This window comes from Streptopelia decaocto (assembly GCF_964273445.1).
Source record: "Streptopelia decaocto genome assembly, chromosome: 16".
Lineage (NCBI taxonomy): Eukaryota > Metazoa > Chordata > Aves > Columbiformes > Columbidae > Streptopelia > Streptopelia decaocto.
In genome coordinates this window covers 3656409-3680767 of record NC_138671.1, presented here as the reverse complement: position 1 = coordinate 3680767, position 24359 = coordinate 3656409, and the positions used below count along the sequence as shown (strand labels likewise).

At 46.1% G+C, this 24359-nt stretch overlaps 1 protein-coding gene across 2 annotated transcripts in view; it reads left to right on the top strand.

The window, feature by feature from the left end:
• RHBDL3 (rhomboid like 3) overlaps positions 1 to 24359 on the top strand; it is a gene marked incomplete at its 5' end in the record, with an annotated part of 50072 nt that overhangs the window by 1581 nt on the left and 24132 nt on the right. The window contains 2 exons of one of the 2 annotated variants that reach the window (XM_082066771.1): positions 1966 to 1989; positions 18565 to 18648. In XM_082066771.1, the coding sequence (XP_081922897.1) occupies positions 1966 to 1989; positions 18565 to 18648 (108 nt within the window). The remainder of the gene's footprint in view (positions 1 to 1965; positions 1990 to 18564; positions 18649 to 24359) is intronic. The other variant, XM_082066772.1, reaches the window with a different exon arrangement.

The window sequence follows — 24359 nt, the reverse complement described above, 5'->3', positions numbered from 1 at the left end:
TGCCAGGGATCCTCCCAGGAGATGCTGAGGTGCTGAGTGTCTGGCAGGATTGGGCTTCTGAGACAGGAGGGAGACCATGAACCTTCCTTGGTGAAATCTAGATTGTCATCCTAGTTCTGCTGCTGACTTGCTGCTTGACCTTGAGGTAGGACAGCGCGGGTCTGATCCAGCTCGCAGTGCTTTGCCGTTACTTACACTGGGATCTGCATTGTTATTTGACTCTGGTACCTTGTTTTCTGCAATCAACAAAACAGAGCTAGAGCCCGTACTTGCATTGGTTATGGGAAGCTACCGAGACTGGCAATAGATGATGTGACAGAAGCCTGAGGTATCATGTATCATCTGCAAGTCGGAAGAGCAGGAAGCGGTGTAAATGCTCTCCTTCTCCCCGCCAAGATTTCCTGCTGAAACAAGCAGGCTACAGAGCATCATCTCTGAAAATTCAAACTGCTCTGTGCTAGGAACGTGCCCCCTGAGACCTAACTGGGGTTGATTTTCTGTTGTTGTTATTATTACATTTGAAAGCTTGATGTAAGCTCTCTGGCTTCGTGAGCAAGCACTGACACAGGGTCAGTTTTTTATGTGTTATTAACCACAAAAATATTACGTAGTGAAGGTCTGGCTGTCATAGGCTTGGCAGTGTATAACAGCTCAGCTCTGATGTCATTGCAGCCCTTGGAGCAGCGTTCCACAAAGCTGGGATTCAGGCAGTCCCAGAATGTTCTGTTCAAAGTGCTGGGTTGATTTATGATGATAAATGGGAGTTTATAAATGGATAGAGACATGGGGAGCAGGGGAGCTAACAACTTATTAAATGGAATTCAGTGGCCTGATAATCCCACTGTCTCTTCAGTCAATTCTGCTTTAAATCTGCCTACCATGTGAAAGCAAATGTTTCTCCAGGACTAGATAAGACTCTCACCACAGCTCTGCATATAACAGTGTGGAGATCTGCTTCTACAAGTCTGATATTTGTTATTTTTCATATTTTATGTTTCTGGGAAGATGAATGAGGCAGAAACAAAGTGTTGTGCTGAACAGGACTTCAGATAGGAGAGCTGGAAATGTGCAGGTTTTTTCTGGAGATGCCAAGCCAGCGGTTACTCCACTCTTGCCCCATGGAAGTTGCTCTCTTCTCAGCTGGTCCCTAAATCCAGGAGATATGAGAGGCTGAAACACTTCATTAGGAATTTCCTCTGCTCCGTGGGGCAGGGAGGTGACTTGATATTGGTTTTTCTACAAATAATAAGCTGGAGCCACTCACCAGCCTGTTTTTTCTGTTCCCAAGTGACAAGAACTTGTGTTCACATGGTCTCTGTGTTGAAGTGGAGCTTCCTCCTATACAGGGCTTTTAAGGCAGATCTGCAGGAACAGAAGTTGTGGGGCAAATCCTTGTAATGGGCTCTCTCTAGGCTTTCACCCTCCCACCTGTGCAAGAGGAATTACCTGTTTTTCAGATGTGGACATGTGAGGCTCGAAGAACTGATGGGTTATCAAGGACCCTGCCAGAGTTGGGAGCAGGCAGCAGACAAGGTTCTGAGAACCAGACACAGTGGTGTTGGGCCACAAGACCTCAGAAAGTGATCTGAGAAACCATTGCTAACTGCTCCCTCCCCTCAATACACACCAAGCTTTCTTGATCCCTGTGAGTAAAAAAGCCTTTTATTCCTTGCTTGCCTGCAAGTAGACAAAGCAGGAGAAAACAGAATTAACACATGAATGTTCTGAATTCATCCTAATTTGGATTTGTAAATGAAAACTGTCCTCCCTGTGGTTGGTAGATTCCCCCTGCCTCCTCCCCCGGAAGGGTAGGTGATTCTGGGATGAAGAAGGATGTTGGAAATGGCACTAAATCATTTGATTATTTCTCTGTTAGAATATACTTCTACAGTTTACTCTATGTTAATGTCGTTTCTCTTATACCTTCTTTTTCTTCTTTTTCTTCCCTTATGCGTTGCCTCTCAGCACTGGAAAGTCCTATTTGATCAGGTATGTGAACAACTGATATATTGTCTCTGTCTTGTGAGCAAAGAGTCTAACCTCCAATTAATTTCCTCTGTACTATGCTTTTTCTTTCATTTAAAATACAGCCTAGGACTAATGTGCTCTGTGCTCCCAGTTTGCAGGATGCTGGCATGCAAGTCACAATTGTCCCTACTGCTTTGGGCCTTTCTCTCAGTTCCTCTTCAGAGCAGCCAGGGACAGAAGTGGGCCCAGCCCAGCCATCCCTCCCAGCACAGGGGCTGAGCCGAGGTGCTGCAGCAGGTGCTCTGTTTGCTGCCAGTTGCACTGTCCTTGCTTTGTGGATTAAAAGATCTTCTGCTCTGTGAGACAAGTGAACTAGGACCTGTAAAACCAGTGCTGTATTCTTTGAAATGGCTCCCCAGCTGCTAAACTGACTTCTGCAGGGTTACATCCTCCCAGGGAGGACCTGCTGATTTAAACTTGCACAGAATGAGCAAAGTATCTGCTTCTGTACCAAGGACTGTGGTTTTATCAGGTAAATGCCTTGGTCAGATCTGTAGCTGGCTGAAGTCAACACAGCTCTGCAGAGCTATGAGTTATAGCTACTGAGAATTTGGGTTGTGGATTCTAGTTTGTAAATTATGCTTTTAGCTGCTTTAACTGACATGTTTGCTTTGTGGTATTCCTTCCATCTGCCAGGTTGAAATGTGAAGCAGTGATAAACTGAAGGATTTTCCTAGGGTTGACTTGCTTCTGAACTCTAGCAGTCTCTTGATGTCATAAACTTTGGTGCTGCTGTGTGTGCGTATAAATGTCACCTTCTGTAAGGGAGCTTACTGGGATGCTGGCATCGTCCTGGCAATACTAAAGTTCAGATGGGATTTCGTCCCTGCTTTATGAGGCGATAATCTTGCTTCTGCTTCTGGCTGAACTGCAAAGCCAAAAGCTGTGGTGCAGTCTCTGTGAAAAGATGTCCTTGGTACCCTGGAGGTCCCGTTATCATTCAGCTACTAACAGGCTGCCTGTTCTGATGAGTGTTCCTTTATACCTGCTTAGCCATGACTGAGTGCCAATCCATGTGTCTGGGCCGCAGTACATTTGTTGTTGTACAGTCAAACAAGCTGGCAGTTGGGAATTAGATTACTGTAATTGTTGATCACACCTAAATTGTGTGGTGTACTTGCATTTGCTGGGGCTCGTAGGGTATGCTGCCTCTCAAAAGGTGGGTGCAAATTAAATTGCTTGTGATCTGGGCTGAATGTTGGTTTTGGCTACTTTGAATTCTCTCCTGTCTCAAATGTTGGCCTTAATTTGGTGCCTGATTCTACAAGCATCCTTTGAAGTCATTGAGTCCTTGTGGGATGGGACTCTTGGCTGGTAGCTACCTTGGGCTCAATGAGAGGAATCTGTAATTTCCCGCTGGACTCGCTTGAATAGTAGATGGTGTTTTTTTCCTTCTTTTTTTCTTTTTAAGGGAGGGGAGGATTTGACTGTTGGATTTACAGAACATTACCCCAGTAACAAGGGAATGGACTGTAAAAGCAGACCTTCAATAATTAGCTATGTTTCAATTAGGGCTGCAGCTGAAATTTAAGCCTTGTCTGTAGGGCTTTATTATCAAAAAGAATGTGACCTGTGACAACTAGTTGTAAGTCCTGAATAAATCAATAACGTCCTTGTTGCCTGTGGGCGAAGCCGAGGAGCTGACGTCTTCCTCGAGCGTTATATCAGCCATGCGATGCAATTAGCCCTGCAGTGAATTGCAAGATGCTGTTTGTCATGGAACAAGGTTGCTATTCCCAGCGGCTCTGTGCTGGTAGGAGAAAGGAGCGTTTTATGTAGCTCTGATTGGCAACCATGTGAAACATGAGGACAGTCTTAATAACTAGAGAAAGCCTGTGTGTTTAAGCTCAGAACAGTTGCAGCTCTCCCTGGGATATACAACCTGGCCTTGTGCGTACTTAGAGTGGAAATGGGTGGCCAAAGATTCACGTCCCCTGTGCCTCTGTGGCGCATGGGCTGCGACTGCAGTTTGATAGCCACCCTCTCAGCCGAGACACATGGGTCTATGCGCTCACTGTCCCGGGAGAGCAGCACAGCAAGAGGAGGCTCTGGAGAAAGTGTTGGAGCAGTTGGGAATTCACAGACTGGGAGTCTGCAAGTCTCTTGTTTCTGCAGTGATGGACTATGGCAGCAAACAGGGTAGGGAGGGGTCAGCACTTCCCCCCCGTGCCTTTGGGGAGGGAAATAAATTATTATTAATGCCTTTTTATTTTTTTTCTTTCCTGTGGGGAGATAATTTAAAAAATGCTTTTATTTAGGTTTACTGACAAAGAAGCAGGTTTCTATTTAGGCATACAAAATTAAAGGGTTTGTTTTTTTTATTACTTCCCCAACATCTTAAATTAAAAATTCAAAACTTCTGATGAAAATTGCTGCTCAGCTATAAAGCAGTGCTTTTTTCCTTGTTTATTTTGAGGGAGAGGAGTGACAGACAATGCTTTCCGGAGGAATTTTTTAATTTTATTTGATCCAGCTCTAATCATTCACACAGAGAACTGTCAGTGACTCAAGCCAGTATCTCCAGCCAGTTGCAGATCGCTTATTTTTAAGAATTAAAATAACTGAAATTTGGCAAAAAAGCAGATCCAGGTCTGCTTGGTAGGCTTTGAGCATCGAAGAAACCCTTCCCAGGGCAAAATCCAGAGTACACTGAAGTGAGCACCAGGATTCCTCCTGCATTTAGTGTGGTCAGCACTTCACCCAAGACTTTGGGAGCAGGCAGACATGTGGCTGTTCAGTGCTGCAGCTACAGTACAGCTGCTGCTTCATACTGCGCTTACGAGATGCGGTTTTTATTACGAGACCCTGGCCCTTGGGCAGCTCTAACTCACTTTTATATGGGAACTTTTATAGGGATTCATACATTTATTTATTGTGCTCATAAACACCCTCCACCCACACACACATTAGCTCTGCATCTGCTGCCTTCTGCAGAGCCTGCGCCACCACTGAACACTCCATGCTCTCCGTGTGGAATCCAAGCTCTGAGCAGAGCGAGGCATTGCCTTTTTCCAGCCCTCCGCAATCACTTGGGGTTTTCTTCATTTGTTCTTCACTGGCCAAAAGAAAGGGGTTTTTCTGTTAATCTTCTGGTAAAGTTAAAAATGCGACAATCCTAGGAGCAGGTTCTGAGAGTTACGCACTTCACTGTGCTAGTAAGATCCCTCGTTAATTGCCTTGCACACAGACATGAGAACATCTCCCTGTCCTTGTTGAACCCAAGTTGTCTGATGGTCAGACAGTGAGTCTGCAGATGAGTCTCTGGAGGGGCTGTTCCTGCTTTGCTTTGTCCTTTCTAGGGCCTTGGGTGCCCTTCTTTGCCTCCATGTCCCCAGTGCCCCTGCTTTAGAGATGACCGCAGCTAATTGGTATTATCCAGCCCTTGGCCGTGCTGGTGAAAGATGCTGTCTAGGAGGATGATGTTTGTTGACAGACCTGGCTTCTGAAGGTGGCTTTTAGCTTTGTTAGATGCCAAAAGCTCCTCTCATCCCTGTTTCCCCATCTCCATGGCTGTTGAGATTTCAAGGGTGAATTAACATTACCAGCCCTCAACTCAGAGTTCTCACTTCTTCTCACCCGTACCCTGGTTTGTAGTCATGACAACAAACTTGTTTTAAATAGACACACATAAAACTCCCCAAAAAGACCCCCCCCTTACTAGCTCAGCACCTTGATCCTATTGCTTGTCAATCCAGGCTGTGTTTTTGTTGCAGCTGCTTCAGAAATCCTGAATTCCTTCCTGAGACTTGTATGTGGGTGTGATGGTAACAGATGAACAGAGTTTATGGGGAATGCAGAGAGATGCCAAGGTCTGTGTAGGCAGCTAATGGAAAACTTGAGCTCAGAAAAAAGGCTGTAGATATCCTGGACCAGACATGCACTTGCCAGCAAGAGTTCAGTTGCTGACACTACCAGCAGTGGGTGCAGCTGAACCTGCTCTGCCATGGTCTCATAAAACATTAAAAAATACTGACTTTGCAGCATTCTTAAATCCAGGGCTGGTTCCTGCAGGATTGAAATTGCAAAACAACCCATACAATCAGGCCAGCTACGGCCACGGTTGGTGGTAGCTGAGAAAGGGAATTATTCTGAACTCAATGATGTTTTATGTTAACTGTGTCCGTTTTCTCTGGATAGCCTTTAACACAGACAGGTTGAGCTATTTCCCACACTGTAAAAGAAATTCCAGCTTGTTTACTGGGGTACTGTTGAACTAAACATCACACTTGGCTTTGAAAAGTTTCCCGGACTGTTGCTGCTGGCGGACGCCTGCTGGCTGTGGCTAAAAAACCCTGCCAGGCAGGTCTCTCTGAACTCTTGACAGTGGTTTGTGCCTGGAGATTTTCCTACTTTCTCTGACAAATTGCTTGTGTTTTACCGCTGGTTTGTGTGGGTCACTGGGAGCAGGAGGAGCAGAAACTGCAAAATGAGGAATAGGAAACGATGGCAGTGAGAGCAGTAGTACAGGCAGGGGTTGAGCACAAGGTTGTGACCTTCAAGTCCTTGCCTGACATTTGGGCTATCACTGCCATTTTAGATCAGGTTTGTCAGAACATATGTCTGCGTTGAAGTGGAGTGATGCTGCGAAGAGGAGGTTGCAGGAACTGGAATCAGAAAATAGCCATAGACTTGTTACTTCATCTCCTAATGTGAACTAGAGAATTGGAGGTGCTGGTGGGGAAACTGTCCCTGGTGGTAGCAGATTAGCATCCAGCCCTAAAACCAGGGTCTGCCTTGTCTGCTATATTAGACACTTCTGTGAGCGTGACAAGAAATAGCCCCCTTCTCCCCTTCCACCAAGCTGTGCATTGTAAAGGGGAAAGACACTTTAAAATCTACAAGGGTCTCTTGGCAATGCACAGAGGGGATTCTGCATCTGCCCCACGCCTTCAAGTCTAATCTCATTTACAGTTGTCAGCTTGGGCTGCTGCAGGAGATGAAAGGCAGAGGACAGGGAGGGAGAATAGATTAGTCTCAAGCAGAGGGCACTGGGAGTGCACCTGCCTCTGCCCCGCTACCTTGAGGAGGGGCGGCAATGGCAGCTGGGCTTGTGTCATCTGCTGCTCTTTGAGGCACACTGCCACGGAGCACACGATTAATGACTCGAGGGGCTGGGCTTTTGTGAATGATAAAGCCCTGGGATTTAGGCAGGGCTCTTTTTTCCTGAGCAACGCCATCACTTTACATTTCTCAAGTGGTGGTTGTGGTGGAAGGGAGCTGCTGGCTGTGGTCACAATGCTTCCCTTTCTCCTCCCTCCCCAAACTGGGCTGACCTTTGTCATGCAGCATTACCCTTTGACTCCTCCACTTTGGGTTGTGGGGTGGGGAAAAAAAAAAACAGAGTCTCTTCAAATTCATTGCCCTGGGGACAGACTTGAAGGGAAGAATGGGTTGGTAAGACAGGATCTGTTTTTGCTGAAGAAGATTGGTTTGCTGATTCTGTTTGGATTATCAGCCCTTTGCCTTCTGCCAGAGGCTTTTTGGAACACAGCAGCCCCCAGGAAAGAGGGGAGGGGAATTTATCCTTCCTTTAGTCAAGGGGAGAAACTGAGGCATCAAGCAACAAATAGATACCTGAGAGATTATTTCTTCTGCAGGGTAATATCTTTTACCATGCCTGGATTAGCCTGTATCTGTCCCCAGTGCTGTTACAGTGGATGGCAGTCTCCCAGCACTTCAAGGCTTATACCCAGATTTGGCTTTTAGCCACGATACCCTGGAGTGATGGCTCAGCATGAAAAAGCTACCTGGAGGTCATTAATGATCTTCCCGCTTCTTGCAGGATGAAGAGCTAAAAGTCTCCAATTTCCTCCTTAATCTTCTAATACCTCTGTAAACCAAACACCAGCCAGACCCAGGGCATGGGTCTCTGCGATTGTATTTATACCTTCTCTGCAGTGTGAAAGGTTTGTGACCCATTACCCCATTCCCCCTTTCCCCGGCTATTTGGATACTCCTCTCTCCAGTCCCACCAGCCTGTGCACAGACTGTTTGCTTTGCCTCCTGCAAAAAGCTGGGAGTAGAAGCCATCAACAGGAACCAGACATCAGCAGTGTAGCAAACACAGCACTGTTAAGCTTGTGCTACTGGAAGGAGGCATCTCCTGAAATGTTTCAAGGATTCATAACAAACACACTGAAAAGCACATGGAGGCTGAGTCAGTCTTACACAGCTCGTGAGTTACTGGCAGCTTGATGTCTCTAGATTTGTAAACGCCTCAGGAGGCTTCCTACTCATTACACATTTGTGTACCTTCCGCGGCTGAGCTGCCTGGAAACCTGCACATTAGAGCGCAGAGTCCAAGCGGGATGGCAAGCTGCGTTCAGGCTGTCTCTGCTGCCTCCTGATCCCAGCTGCAGTGAGAGCCCTTGGTAGTGTGCGCTCTGCCAGTTCAGCTGAATGTGCGGGATGGTTTTTAGGCACATAGATCCTTGCTAATTTATTGTTCTCAAATCCTGTTTTGCACATAGAAAGTCACTGAAGCAATAAGAACATTTAAGCCTGCACGTTTAAAAAGAAAGGAGGAAAGAAGCCGTAAACAGAGCAGATTGATGCTGTTCTGCAAATCCGCTGGTGCATTGTGCTCTGTGGCTGTGTGCTCTGTTACGACAGAAAAGGGGAAGAGATCATCCTGTCTCCAGAGGAACAAACCAGCTGCTTAGCGAGTGTAAGCAGTTTGGAGGTGCTTTTCTACGCCATCATCACTTATGTCTGTAACATTTGAAGGGCTTTTGAAGTTACTTTTCACCACACCTGGAAAGCAGGTGTTTCTCCTCTGTGGTAGGAAGCATGACGTTCCTGTTGTCTTCAGTTATTTGCCATCAGTGCAAATGTACTGGGGCACATTTGCAAATTAAATGCAGCAGTGGGTGTGTTTGAGTTTGACAGCAGCCAAGGAAGCTGTGATCTCTTTCTGCCTCCTCAGTAGGCATTGTACAATGTGTTGGTCTGAAATCAACTTGGTACTAACACAGCGTGAGACAAAGTTGATGGGGTTCAGGTAGTGGGCTGTTTTCCTGCACTGTTGTACATACAGACAGCTAAGGAAAGCTCACCTCAGAATGCTCTGGATTTTTATGTGATTCAAACCTTGCAGTGTTTGCCTCTTCAAGCTGTAGCACTTAGGACAGTCACTTCTTTCCCTCTCCTCTCATAATCTCCTGAGTGCTGGCATTCCCTTGATTCAGCTGCTTGTGGTGATGCTGGGGGTATTCTGTCACCAGAGACGATACATCTTGGTGAAATGTGTGGTCAAAGTCCTGAATGTTTGTGATCACATTTGTCCTGATCTTCTCTGCCCTGGACAGATTCCAGCTGGCTAACTGTACTTCTCCGACAGTCATTTCCACTGGAAAAGTTGGCTTTTACTTTCTGTTGCATGGGGAAAAGACCATCCAAAGGACTTCATGAGATCTGACCATCCAGCTTGTTGTAAGCCTGTAAAGCATTTCTTTCAGATGCTGTGTTGGAGCAGAGGAACCTGGAGATTCACTTCTGTTTTGGGCTGTCCTAGTGTTATGTTGGGCGTCTTGTGCAGGGGCTGCTGTTGTGCTCTCATCAGCTGCTCTGGGACCAACCCAGAACTTCCCAGTAGGAACTTCTCTTCCTTCTTTAAAAAGCGCAAGGCAGTAAAGAATTGTAGATTCTCTGGAAGTGACCTCAATTAGCAGCGACTAATTATCAGTGCATGTAGTGTGGGGTTGTTCTCTGTGCTAGAGAATAATGAAGAGAAGGCACAGAAGTCTTACCTGGACCTGGAATTCTTTCAACTAAAACTAAGCTAAAGTTTCAACTAAACTCCCAGCATGAGCAAGACACAGAGAATGTATGCATTATTAGTATATGTTCCTGTTGCTTAGAAACAGCTGTCTACAGTGACCCTGTGCTGCTGGTGAGAAGAGTAACGATGTACGAAAATGTTAAACAAGCAAGATCAATCTTGCCCCTTGGAACTGTTCTTTGTGCTCTTTGATACCTGATGTACTCAGTAAGTAGCCTGTACTCTGGAGTTTCCTGAGTTGCATGAGGAAAAAATGAATGAGGCTGCTGGAGGCAAAACTGCTTGTGACTCTTATCAAACCTCTGGTCTCATGCACTTCTTCAGGGCAGTGTTCCCTGCAGAAGCATCTGTTTGCCTCTGAAATCTTTCACAGTTGGGTACCAGAGATGATGGAGACCCTGCTTTGTGTAACATACTTTTTTGTGGTGTACAATTGTAGCAGAAGCGCTTGTTGATGGCAGCCTACAGCCAACGGGACGTAGCCATGCTTGCCTCTTGGCAGAGGAAGGATCAATATTATAAAAAGTGATGATTTATGGCCCTAGTAAACAGTCCTGGAAAGCACAGCGAGAATTTTCTGGACCTTATGCGGCTCCAGCTGACTGGAAGCTCCAGGCTGTTATTTGACCATGTAGAGTAATAAAACTGTGAAAACTAATTAACTTTTGGGCCTGGTGCAAAACAAACTAGTTCATGCAAAAAATTACTCCACACTTGCAAGCATCAGTGACTTTATGAGCTTCTAAGCCTGTATTTAATGACCAAGCACGCAGTATGATGTGTGAAGTGTGTTCCTTTTGCTGACTTCTGAGGCCAAAGAGAATACAACAAGCTTTACTGATCACTGAGGATCTGAATACCAGCTTGGGATAATGTTCTCTTTCATCCTTATTAATTATGTAGCTGGTGTGTGGGTGAAGGTTTGACATAAAGCTGCATTGGATGGTTTCTTGTAGACTAAACCAGCCTGAATTACACACACCCAACCTCAGCTGAAGAAGTTCCTTCAATGAAATGCTGTAGTCCTTCCGAGGTCACTGATCGCTGAATGAGCTCTTTCCCGGTGGAACATCAAGGTGTTGTTCTGATATTAGCGAGTCAGCCCTGCTCAGGACCTGCCTCCTGCGGTGAGCATGCTCTGCGTGTGCCGGCTGTGATGGTGACATCAGAGGAGGGATGTCTCTGAGTGCCCCGGTGTTGTGTTCATTGCCAATGACAAGACACTTACCGACACTGCACAGATGATCCAGCCTCTGACATCCTACACCGGCTTGGAGGGAGGGAGTGACTGTCCGTTCTTCCTGCTTAATCAAATTACTAAAGTAACCCTTCCCGTCCCATTGCTCCTGCATTTCTCAGTAGCCCTTAATAGTGGATGGCCAACTGCCTGTATTTTTAGAGTCAAGGCTGTGTCCACTGATTCCTGTTCCCCTTTGCTAAGGTCTCTCAGTTTAGTAGGTGGCAGAGCTTTGCATAGAGCCTTTGCTCCCTGGCACACAAGATGCTGCTTTGTTGTTTTTTTCTGATTGATAACTCATCACCCTAAAGAGCAGAGCTGGCCCTTTTGCAGAACAGAGGGTGCTCTGCAGCAACTGTGCAAATGTTTGCTATGTTTGAGTTGCACAGGCTTGAGCTCCAGTCCCTCAGAAAGCTGCAGGCAGTGCATGGCCTGTCCTCTCCCCCTCTTGAGAAGGGAGAGGAGGAAGGTTGAATATTGTACCAGGACCCTTTGCTGCCCCGCCACGTGGCTGTGGAATGAGGGAGCCTGATCTGGAGTTACCTGCTGTTGGGGGAAGGTTTTGTCATGGTCAGGGTCACACAGACAGAGTCTCCTATCTTGGTAGGATGCTTGTCATGATTGCTGATACAGGAGCGGGTATTTGGAATTGGAAAGAAAAACTATCTCAAAGGCAGAAAAACGGTGATGTGATTAGCTTTTTAAAAAATATTTATGTATTTATCTATAATTTTTGACCCCTCTCTTTCTGATGGATGCGCTTGAATTGTCGGAGGACTCAGTACCAGACTACCAGCTAGCAAGGGTCTATCCTGAACTTTGGTTTTCTCTGCTAAGCTGCATATTATTGCAGAGCTATTATTTGACCTAAAATAAGTGTCTGCATACTCGCCGCTATAGAATTCTGCCTTTTCACGCATTGAATCAAGTCCCTGTGGATTTTCACCTTCCTCCCAGATCTGGCAGACAGTGAAAAACGGAGCTATTTTTAATCTGAAATGTTCTATGTTTCAAGTCCAAACTATAAAATGTAGTTTTTCTCCTGACAAATTTCATGGCTGATTGCTATAAAACTCCTTGTCCTTAAAGGAAGGATAAAACTTCCAACAGGAAGGGCAAAAGTTCTCATTTTGGGGCTTATGAATCTTACTTCCTTTGATAACACTGAAAAACAGCATCAAGCACTGTCCTTGGATTGAAGAATTTACCAAGAAGGAGGAACAATTTAACAGAGGTGTCTAGCAAAGTCCAGTGTGATGCTGTGGTATGAGGGGACACGCAGTCCTGCCCTGCAAGGTGTTGCTCTTTTCTGCCTGATGCAGCAGAGGAGCAGCACTCGACTCCTGGCGATAGATACATCTTTGGAGTTTCTGCCTGGCCTTCATCTCACCGGGGTTGCTCACTAGATATGTCACTAAGCAGCAGCAGAGAGAGACCCAGTGGCTCAGATCTGATTAACCTCTACAACTTTATCCCGAGTCTTAATTAGATTAGCTGTAGGGGGGATGGTTTTGCTGTTGTTACTGTTTTCTTTCTTGAACAGGTACTTATCACTGTGACATCTGACACAAGCAACAAGTTGGAGTAGCAAGACCTGTGAATAAACAAGTGGTGCTTGCTGCTTCTCCACTGGTCAACTAAGAGCTCCTGCTCTTCATTTCTGAAAAATTGCTGTAGCTGACGCCTGTGAGATGTGTCTGAGTAAGCCCTACAGCCTGATCTTTTGGGAGGTGTGGGTCTTGCGTAACAGCCTGGATGCCAGACCAGAACCCCCTGACTGCTAACTGCAGTTCTGTCACTTTTCAGAAGGATTTTTGCTCAGTAAATGTTCAAAGCAGTATTAACTTTCCATGTTCAGTTTCTTTCATCTTTTCTAAGAGCTTTTTAGTTTCCTTCAGGGCCCGATTTTTCTGCACCTTGGGGTTTTTCTTGTATCACTGCAGTGGCTGTGGGCTGTAGGGAACTGGCCTCATTCAGCAGTGCAATAGCTCTTCCTCTTCAAGGGCTTCAAAGCTTGTTCTCCATTATCTGTTCATTTAGTTTCGCAGCTGGGAACATGGAATAAAGAGAGCAGTGATCATATCCTGTTACAGTGGTGGAGAGGCTGCTACAGACCTAAAAAACGAATGGAATCCGTTTCATCGTGGGATTGCCCCTCTTTCCTCAAGCTGCTGTCTACCTGCATGGTGCCCAGTTGAGAAAAAGGAGAACCAGTTTATAGAAGACTTTCCTTCTGCTTGCAGCACCCAGTTACCTCTTCAACAAGCTTAAAATAGAAGATTTTCTTCTTGCTGTAGCTGTAATTGGCACTGGATTGGGCACTGCAGAGTCGTTCACCTCCCTGAGATACAGAAGGGGTACATATGCTGCTGAGAAGCTCTCCCTTACATCTGTTTCTAGATATCTGTGCACAAAAAGAGTGAATTGTAGGTGTGATATCAGCATGGCTCTGTTCCAGGAGGAATAATGGATGTACTAGCACCATTCTAGCTGTTAGACGATCAAAAGTGCTGTTACATTAAAGGTAGTATTACTGCCTGGCTTGGCAAAAGGGCTGAGAAATTGTTCCAGGGTTTTAACATACATTCACATAAACTGTCTTCCATAGTGAGGATCGGGCCTTTGAATTTAGTACGATAGGACTGGTTTTAGCGACTTGGTGAAAATGTACCTCCAAGGAATTCCCTCTTTGCCCAGGGCCTGAATGTGATTCACTTGTGAACATGGTGATATAGTCACAACCTTTAAGTAGAGAGTTCAGTGCTTCACTGCATCTGGGGTGCCTTTGCGGGATGCGTGGTTGTCAGCTGTGGACTCTGCTGCTGCTTGTAAAGAGAATGTGATCATTAAGTTGAATTATGACGGATGTTAGTTTCCTTTTTCAGTTTTAATGTATTAATGTATTTCGTGTCCGCTGGCCGCCCAGCAGCTTGCAGGCTGGATATGTAAATGGGAAGCTGCAGAGGATGACTGATCCATTAATAGCTGGAATTTGATGCTCATAGAAATGAATGCATTTAATGTTGCATGGCAATGGTTAGCTTGAATTTTTAAGTTGCCTGAGGATCTCTTACTTGGAATTCTGTGGCTCAGGCTATATTTGTTACAAAAGCAATACAAATGGAGAGGCCCTGTGGTTTCAGAGGGTTGGCTATTCTTTTGTCTGTGAGTAATGCTTACACTTTTTCTGTATCAAATGTTGTTCCAAGGAAGCTGTGAAAATGTGAAATGCAATGATATCTGAAAACAAAACATTGCAGGCCAAATTCACTGTGTTCACAAATATATGTCTTTGGAGATCTGTCCAGATACTATTTTTCAGGAAAAGCCAAGTTTTAGTAGATAATTCTTCATTATTAGGCTTTCATGGAGGGATGTAGAGGACTAAAAGGATTTGGTGGGTCATTAAAATAAGTACAGATATGCCACTGTGGGGTTTTAAACACAGGATGAAATCCTGACCCCTCCAAAGGGGCCTCATTTGCTTCCTTTGGGCCCCACACTACTTTCATTACTGATTTCAGATTTTCATTTTACAGTGTTCCTTTAAGCATGCAGACATAAAAATATCCCATTTCTTCTGCTGAGGGTTTTAGTAAAGGTAGCTTACACAATATGCCCCCTTTCCATGGTACGGCATTTGTGTCATAAACTTTGCTTTTCAGGCACATGAGGTTGTGATGATTTCTCAGCTACTGAGGGCACTTCTTGCTTTTCCCCTTAGCTCTGTGAGACAAATACTTCAGCTCCTCAGCCCAGCCCTGCATAAGTGATGAAAGGGCAGCAGCAAATATGTAGGGAGGATATTGTGATACGCACCATAAAGTTGTGCCAAGGAGAAAGGAACAGCCAGGCTCAAATGATCTTTTCCCCTGAGGCTCTTATGGTTTGTCTCAATTTTTTCTAAGGTGAAGTGCTGGATCCAAGCCTTGCTAACAGCTAGCATCTTTCATGTCAGGGAAAAAATTACTTGCCAGCGTCTTCCTTGGCCACAGCATCTCTAAATGCTGATGATTGCAACACAGCAGAGTTTGGCTGTGGAAAGTCTATCCTTACTGTAATGTCCAGCTCTGTGGGTACTGCGTCCATCTCTGATGGATCTGATCTCGTAGGAATATATGTCAGGCTTAGACTGGACAGTGTCTCTGTTCTGCAGCCTGAGGGAATGACTGCGCTTTGGTACATTTCTGAGAGGGGATCAAAAGAACCAGATTTGCTGGGTGGGCAGCAGGAATAGAACCAGGGTGAAGTACCATTGTGGGGTGGCTGGGGGTGCGGGTGACACCTCCTGCTGAAATAATTGTCTGTTGAATGAGCCGAGTCAAAACTCTAGTTTCCCTTTCACGCTGGGAAAGTACTCAGGGTGAAAATCTTCAGACCAGTGGCAGGTTTGTGCCAGTCCTGCATGAGACAGAAATACTGCTGAGCCCAAAGCACCTTCACAGCTGGGCCACGTATTTTTCCTTTCTAGAGAGAACAAGCAGTGAGACTGACTCTGGCACTGGTCTCCCTCTGTCTCTGGGAGTGCAACAGGTTTGCTGTCCCATGCATGCTCATGTGCAGTACTTTACTGCAGGGCTGAGCAAGGCTAAAAGTCTTGCCTGCATATCTCCTGTCCAGCTCCTCAGAGTTGCTCAGTGCGATGAGCAGAGCCTGGTTATGTCTGTTCTCCATCTGTCCCTTCCTCATTCCTCACTCATCTTCACTATTGTTAATTGTTAGCGTCTGTCTTGAAAGATTGCCTCTTAGCATGGTGCTCATGGGCTCTTTCCATGGAGGATTAAGGCTGGAGTGGATTGACAGAAGACGGTATCCTTGCTGTGGGAAGTTTGCCAATTGTGTGTGGGCTCAGCGCTGCTGCTCTTCCAGTTACTCCAGTTCACGTCAGGACACAGGCAAGGGCCCGTCACAGCTCTGTGCCTCAGCGGGGCCAGCTGGCCAGATGTGGCCTGATAGACCGTGTGCTGGTTTGGGAAAGGCCTCCTGCACTCAGCTGCTGCACGCAGCCTTTGTCAAGACTTTTTGCATCAGCTGCACCATCCCATGGAGGTGATTTCATACCCGGCTCATCAGGTGGCTTCCCCTGTGCGATCGCGGTACTTTAATCAAGGATGTGGATAATGATAGCAGCATCGTGGGGAATGTTGGCAGTAGGAGTTGAGATGTCACTTCTTACTGTGTCATGCTCCCTAGGTGGCTAATGTGTCTGTACATCACACAAGTGCTTTCCTATAGCTTTGGTTTCTGCTACAGCCTCAGCTGCCAGGATTTTCGTGGGACACAGATCTTAGCTTTTGGCGAAAGCACGGCTTCCTTTCCTTGTAAAGGTACTTAGTATGTATTTCCAGTGCCCTGACACATAGCCAAGGGCTCTGCTAAGCTCACTGGATCCAGGCCCTGAGAGATTATGTATGGTTTTTTGTTTGTTTGGGTTTTTTTTCTTTTGTATAGAGTCTGTGCTTTTTCTTTATGTGCACAGGGAGCAGGGGAGAATCCCTTGGAATTTCAGAAGGTAGGATTTCCCCTTTACTTCTTTCGGTGTCCTGATCTACTCCTAATGAGTCCTTGGACACCCTGTTGCTCTTTCCCAAAGGTGATATATGTCCTGCAGAAACCAAAGAGTATTGGTTACATTACGAGCACAATCCGGGGCCTTGCTTTCAGTAGCACAAGTGAAGACTTTTCCATAGGTAGGACAGAAAGCACAGAAGCTTTCTGTGCTTTGAAGCTACCACACCAGGGGGGTTTCTGTGTGTATTAATGCTGTCTACAGCTATAGCTGGTGCCAAAAAAAAAAAAATTTTAAAAAATCTTCTCTCTTCTCCCAGTCTAAAGGAAAACCTTTATATCTAATCCGTCTCAGACTTTAAATCTCAAAGATAGCCAAGTAAAACCAGCAAAGTACACAGCAAAGGGCTCAATATTGTGGGCTTCTTGGAGGGGATGTTAAAAGATGTTCACAGGGTTTAGAATTATTGTTGGATTTTCTTTTTTTTTATATGAAAATTCCACTGGCTGCTATTCCCATGTCACTTTAAGCCATTTGATATAAAATTTCTTCTGTTTCTTTCATTAAAACTGTTTTTATCCTGGCTCACGGGCCTGTGCAAGTAGAAATTAAAACGCTGCTTGGAGTTTCCTTGCCCATCCTGTCTGTTCTTCATCCCCAAATCCTTTCAGCTCTCCCAGCTCTCCCCCTCCCCTCCCCAGCTTGCCTTGAAGGGCTGGGAAAGCCGGCGCTGGTGCATTATGTTGCCTGTTTGATTGTTGTGGGCTTGTGTTTGTGTGGGGAAGGTCAGGAGACAAAAAGACCACCAGGCAGGGGTGGGCGGGGGGTGTTCAGTCCCTCTCCATTCAGTCCTTGTAGCGATGGGTGGGAAGAGTCTTGTTTGCATGACAGGATTTCAGGGGGCGATTGCTTTTTGTTTAGGTTTCTTCCATGGCTGCTGTATGGGCCCTGGAGGGCTACAACAAAGGTAGAGCATATATATGAGATTCATGGGGCTGAAGCGTGCTGAGATAACCAAGAGGCAAAGCTGTCAGCACGGGAGCGACGGAGCCGGAGCCAGTCACTGTGCTGGGACCGGCTGCAATTGCTCTGGGTGGGTGTTTGTGCTGTGTCCAGTCTTGGCTCTGGTGGGAGCTCTGCTTGTGTGTCTGAATCCAGTGGGTTGAGATCCTTAGCCAGATGAATGCTGTGGAAGTTTTCTGTCTGTGGAATGAAGGTTATAATGTGGGGCACAGCTCCACGGACCTGCCACAGAGGCTGTGCTTCCCTGGATATTTTTGAGACTTCCAGCCAACAGCTTTTATTTGTAACATCTGCCTCCTTCCTTGCCCATCAGCTCCACACTTCTGAGAGCATCATTGGGTTTAAACAGTGCTTGCTTCCTTATCATCCCTTGAAGAAGCTGAGCTGCTGTCCCTCAGTGCAGCTGTCCCCTCACCCCCCCATCCTTAGAAAGCAGCTCAGTCTATATTTACCAGTGGTGTGCACAAAGGCAAACATTGTCAGGGATTCATTGTAACTGTCCCAATTACCCTGAGTTCATTTGCATAAGAAGATTGACCAGCCTGCGGTAGTGGCTTTGCCTTGGCTGTCTGATGTTGGATACTTAGATTTGGGGAGCAGAAGAGAACCAGAGTTCCCAGGCTGGCTGTGGGATGGGGAGGGAGCGACAGTTTGGTCCCTAGCAGCACGGGTGCTACTGCCACCTTGCCTGGAAGGAGGATGACTTGTCATCTCCCAGCCGCTGGAAGCACAACTCTGTCTGGTTCAGCTGTAAGAGCTGCCAGTTTCCCAGAGATGCAGATTCAAGGAACCCCAAGCATGCCTGAGCTCCTGGCTGTCCCATCTGAGGAAATCCTGCTCCTGTGTAGTGGGTGTGTATTTGCGTATTTATTTTTAGTAGGTGTTGACCCTGCTTGAATGCTTTTATACTAAGCAGTGACCTGCCTTGTGTTGTCACCTCCCTCAGGCACACATAACCTCTCCTCCTGGTGTTTGGATTTCTTCCAGAGAGCTAGCTGTTCCTGCAGGCAGGCACGAAAGGGAGAGGAAAGCAGCCGGAATGAAGCACCAGCCAGGAAGCAGGCTGAAACGGTGTGATCTCTTGACCCAAAGCAATAGCTAGTGCTGTTAGGGCTTGCTTGCACTGCAGCAGCTGCACAGCTCACACTCCTTTCGCTGATTTGAGAATTATTCATATTCTCTTCTCTTCCCCCTGGTGCCATATGTAACATGATCTGCCTGTGCCCAGGCTGGCAGATGGAAAAGCAAGACACTTGTCTTTTTGCAGTAATGGTTCTTCGGGGGCTCTACTGGCCTGTGGAGCTGCAGTGTTCGAGCTTGTCAGCTTTGGCAGAGCAGCCTTTCTGGAGACCCTTCTAGTCCCTGTGCCGCTGCTGTGAGCATGCCTATGCCTGCACAAACACATCGATCCCTTAATCTCCCTGGTGCTTCCGTGGCTTTGCAAGGCTGGGTTTGGCTCAGCAAGGCTTGCAGGGCTCAGCAAGGCTCAGCTCGGTTTATGTTGGTGTAAACCCGCTGGCATGGGGATGGACGCATCTCATTGCCCAACACAGTTTCCCTGTGCTTCCTCCAGTTCATGATAGGGACTCAGTTTCTCGGTGGTACGTGTGGGAGGCAGCCGTTAAATGTGTGTGTCATCAGTCTAGTGCCAGAACAGGGCCCAATGACCTTGGTGTGTGGCTCAGAACCTTTCTTTTGGGTGTTCTCCAGGGACAGAGATTTAATAGTCTCTATGGGCACATGTATTTGTGTATATATATATATATTCACATTTTAATAAAGCACGGCTTGGCAAGGCTCAGCTCAGCAAAGCTCAGTAGGGCTTGACAAGGCTCTGCTCAGCCTCTGCCAAAGATCCCCCAATCTGCTGCACACCTGACCCCAAGCTGGCTGTGTGCAGATATCCACCCAGTCTCTTTCCTGCAGTGTGGCAGGAAAACTAAGTGGGAGGTCTGCTTGCCTGTTGGTGGCCATGGGGGCTTCAGCTTTGAATGGTTAAACTGCATTCAAACCAGCTTGTTCAAGTGAAAGGGGAATATTAGAGCTTGGGAAGAGAGTGCAGGCTTGCTAGAGGAAGCAGGTGCTCTTTAAAGCATGTGTGAGCCCTGTACACATGAGAAATCTTGATTAGCTCAGTAAAGGTGGCAGAAATGAGGCGGAGGCAGGGACAGGGCTCTGTGTGAGTGCAGGTGTGAGTGACGGGATGAGTGCAATGTTGTGTTGGAGGCTGTGAAGGGATTATCTGCTGCTGGCTCCTGTGGCAGTGAGGAGCCCCTAACACAGCTCAGGCAGGGCCAGGCTCTGTCAGTGCTGTGAGAAGGAGCCTTTCCTCTGATAACTGTCTACAAGAGGCATTTCAAACCAAGCCCACACCTCGCAGGGCACAGCCAGCCCCAGGCCAGCGCTGTTCTGTCACCTGCAGGGAGAGCTGCTCTGTTCCAGCCATGAGGCTTGGGCTGGGCACCTGCATGGGTGGCGCTTCTTCCTATGAAGTTAGCTGCATTCTTGTTCTGGAGTCTTTGTTGAGTCATTATCTGCTTTGAAATTTCTAACAAGCTCTGTGTGCATTTGAAAACTGCACAAAGAGAACTCGAGTAACTGTGTGCCTTGCCTTGCATTTGTCCCTTGTATCCAGTAAGAACCTATAAGAAGCCAAAAATGTGGCTTGATTTTTCTGCTTTGTAGTTGTGCACCTTTGGCACTTGGACAAATCTCTTCTACCTTTAAACCAAAGTATATTTGACACAACAAGCACTGGGAAAGTGCAAACACTGCAGACCTTACCCTGGCAGTCCTCCGTCTAGGAAACCTGCAGTCTGGGTGCCTTCCAGGGCTGATTTGAGTATATCTCCTAAGAAACAACGTGCATCACCACAGCTTGCAGCAGTCTGGCTCCTTACTGTAGTCGTAACCCCTGGGACCACACTGGAAATACGCAAGGACAGCTTGCTCTCAAGTGTTTAAATGGTAGAGGTTAGAGTAATAATTAATACTCGGAGTTCCGTGCTGCATTTGGAACCAGCCTGTCTGGAGTGCTTTAGAGATGGTTGTGTCATTGCAGCGTAGCACCTCTGCCTACAAGGCATTACAGGGAATCCCGCAATACCTCTGTCTCCTCTTCACAAGGCTGACATTATCTTCCGCTCCTGTTTAGCTTGGAAAGCAGAGGAGTTTCTTTGGTAGCTTCTAGTCACTGTGACTGAGCAAAGCCAAATGTAAAATCAGCATGAGTTAAATATGTTTCCCAGTCTGTTTAGTAGCAGTTTTGCTCCATGGTTGTTTTTCTAACCAGAAGCCTGTTTTGAATTCCAGCATAGGTGGGTCATTCTGGTTATACATGTCTTATGGCAGCTTTTAGTTGGGGTTTTAAATGCATCTGTTTGACTTAAGTTTTTCTGAGCCCTGACAATCTGCAGTCAGGTCACAAGGGAACCATTGGGATTGTCTAGTCTCTCCAAATGAAGGCCAGAAGGTTTTCCGAGCCGACTTCTGCTTGACCTCAACCTCACCTCATCTCCTAGGAAAACTTACAATTCAATTGTAAAACTTCTCATGAAGTTAGTGAGACATTTCACTTGTTAATAGTAAAAATAATCAACTTATTCTAATCTAAAGCTGCTCTGCTTTGACCTCTAGCCCTTAAATGGGATTATACCTTTGTCACAGTGGAGAATCCTCTACTGCCAAATTTCTGTTCCCTTTGTGGTTCTTCTGGACAGTGATCAAGTAATTGCTTAACTTGCCCTTTCGTAAACTAATGAAATGAGCCTGTCAGTGGAGCCAGTCAGACTATACCAGTAAGAAAGTGCCAAACCCAGAGGTAATGTCACCTCATCTACAAACCTGCAGTTCACAATTCCTTTTTTGAAGACAGCATTACGTTTAGAGCACTTGGTATAACAAACAAGGCTATTTTCTCTTTTCCCCAGAGTGGCTGCTTGTGCAGACGGTATTCCCCATCCTGTGAGCTGGCTGGCAGTCCTGGCTCCTGGCCAGATGGCTTTCTGTTTGTTTTTACTGTAATATGTATTGTTTGCAAGCACCCAGCTTTACCAAAAGACCCAGCTCATGCTTAGTAACCTGCTGCTTAACTCATCCGTGAGCATGACGCAGACTTAGGCTTTCTCCAAAGTCACTAATGACAATTCTGTAGGGGCAGGATCGAATTCTCACGGGATCCCATTAGTGGCATCTGGAGGTGATGGTAGCTCTCTAGCTTTGTTTTATTTTTGAGACCTGTCAAACAGACAGACATTGGCGTGTTGAATGTGTGACAGCCTGAGCTTGTGTCGCAAGCCCTAAAACACACGGTTGCATGGCAAGTCAAATGCCCTGCAGAAATCAGTTAATACTGGCAGTTAATACCACCAAGATTGTATTCTTATCCACATAATATCAACTGAACATTATCTGTTTTCTGCAGCCTATTCTGACTGATATTAGACCAGTCCTCCTTCAATTATGCATTACTCAATATCAGTCATCTGTTCATTTGCTGTGGTTTGCTATTAGGCTGGCAGACACTTTGTCCCATTAAATTCTCGTCGCAGCCCTGCAGTTTTGGGAGCAGTGTGGATGCCTGTCACCATGTTTGGGCTGGAGTTATGGAGCCATGGTTGGAAGGGCTGCATTGCTGATTCAAAGCTGGAAGAAAGGTAAAAAGCAGATCTCAATGTTCCTCCAGTGTTCCCAGACTTGCAGAAAATGAGTATTAGCGCTAGCTTCTTAAAATCTTTCATATGTAAGTTACCTTGACCTGCTAATTTAAAACCATTTGACTTTTGCAGCTGCTGTGTAACATTCTGAAGTTGCTGCTGGGACAGAAAATGTATCGTCATTGTATGACAGAGATAATTCATTGGGCTTTTGTCCATATACTGAACAGAAACATTTCATCTGCTCCTGACCATTTTGTGCTGGCATCACCTATGCTACTTTTGCCAGATAATATCAGACCAAAACCTTGTTTTGACTGAGGAGACTTGTCTGCCTCATCTGTACCAGCCGAGAAGTTGCTGTGAATTTTACAGGAATGTTTGTGTACGTTTAGTTAACCCGGGGGTAAGCAGGGATCTGACTGAAGAAACTTGGCCTGAAATACAGCCCCAGCTGAACAACTATTCTGACTGTTGTGTGTTGTTTGTTTGTCTTAATTTCCTTGTAGCAATAGTGCTCAGAGCCTGTCTGTCTCCAGGCTGTGAGGCTGACTGTGCATGCTATGCCTTCCATTGAGTTTTGTAGTCCAGACAAATGCAGCATCCCACCCACAGCGTATTGCATTTCAGCTCTGAAAAAAGTGGCTTACACATTATATTCTCTCTCAGTGTAGAAGCCCTGGGAGATATAATTACTATTGATACAAGATTTTGAGATTCTCCAATAAGACATGACTGAAAAGACATAAACAATAATTATGTGGTGGTAAATGAAAATATCGTGTGTCCTGGTTGTATGGATATTGCTGTTTTCAGCTTTTGATATTTAATGCCTTACACCATCCAGATGAAAAGTGGGTTTTGTTTTAATTAGACTGCAGAGCTCATTGCCTCAGGAGATTGTGTAGCCCTGAAAACTAGGGGAATTCAGAAGGGAGAGCAAGAGACTGGGTACTTGTACATGTAACACTGTCTGGGCCAGTGCTGACAAGCAGATCTGGGAAGAGTATTAAACCTCTTGCCTAAGGATTTAAGAAAAGGTTTTAACTGTTAGGGTTTGGTTATGGCAGTCACTAGGTGATCTCTTGCAGGCTTCATCTTGTCCACAATCTCAGAAATGTGTGGATGGTCAGCACCAGAGCTGGGCTGTTGAGAGAAGATATGTGACTTGTAACCTGCCCAGCTTGTTGCTACAGCTAAGGACACCTATCCTGTGAAATGTGCAAGGTTCCCAGGGTTGAATCAAGATCAAAAATTATATTTCTACCTAAAAAAAAGCCCCACCACTTTTTAGAGTGCCTCAGCATCTTTCAGTTAGTCTTAAAGCACTTACATAAATAATATAAGAGGAAGAAGTGGAGCTGGAGAAGGCTCGGTCTATAAACATGTCTCTTTGCATTAAGCCTTGTGGCATAATGGAGAGCATCTCCTGCCATCCATTCTGTCTCGTTAATCATGTAATTATCTCCCTCACTTTTGGTACTGCATCTCCTTCCTTGTCAGTGCTGCCGATAATGGAGCTTCTATTTACTCAGGCTTCTTTCTGGGGAGTGCCTTTGGTTTCAAAGCCAGCACAGTGGCATATTTTGAATAATTTAGTTCCGGGTGGCTTGAACACTGTGTGCAATTCCCCAGCTGAGACTGGAGGCTGATTCCTGTGAGTGTTCTGCCAGAAGGCTGATTGGAGAGAGGCAGTGGGATCTCTCAGAGTTGTGGGTTGTTGAGACGGCAGAGGACTGAAAGCCAGCTCAACAGGTCCTGTGAGTGCATCTCAGCTTTATCCTCCATTAGTGTCTTAGGAGGGATTTGCAGCAAGAAACCCATGGGCAGAGGAAGGATCGAGGAGAGAGTTGTGTTAAAAATGTGTATGGAGACAGAAATATGGATTTAGGTACCTAGCTGAACATGATAGGCTTCCCCAGCAAGCGGTGGGTCAGAAATTCCTGGAGTCTCTGAATTCAGGATTTGCTCAGTTCATGGTGACTTGGACCAGGGGTCTGAACCTCTATGGAGTCCAGGAGTCCAGTGTGGTGTCCAGCCATCATTGGCTTTGGAAAGTCCAATATGTTTCTCTATGTGAAACCTTGGCAGAGAGCAAGTTTTGTTCATATTCCCCCTGCGCTGCTT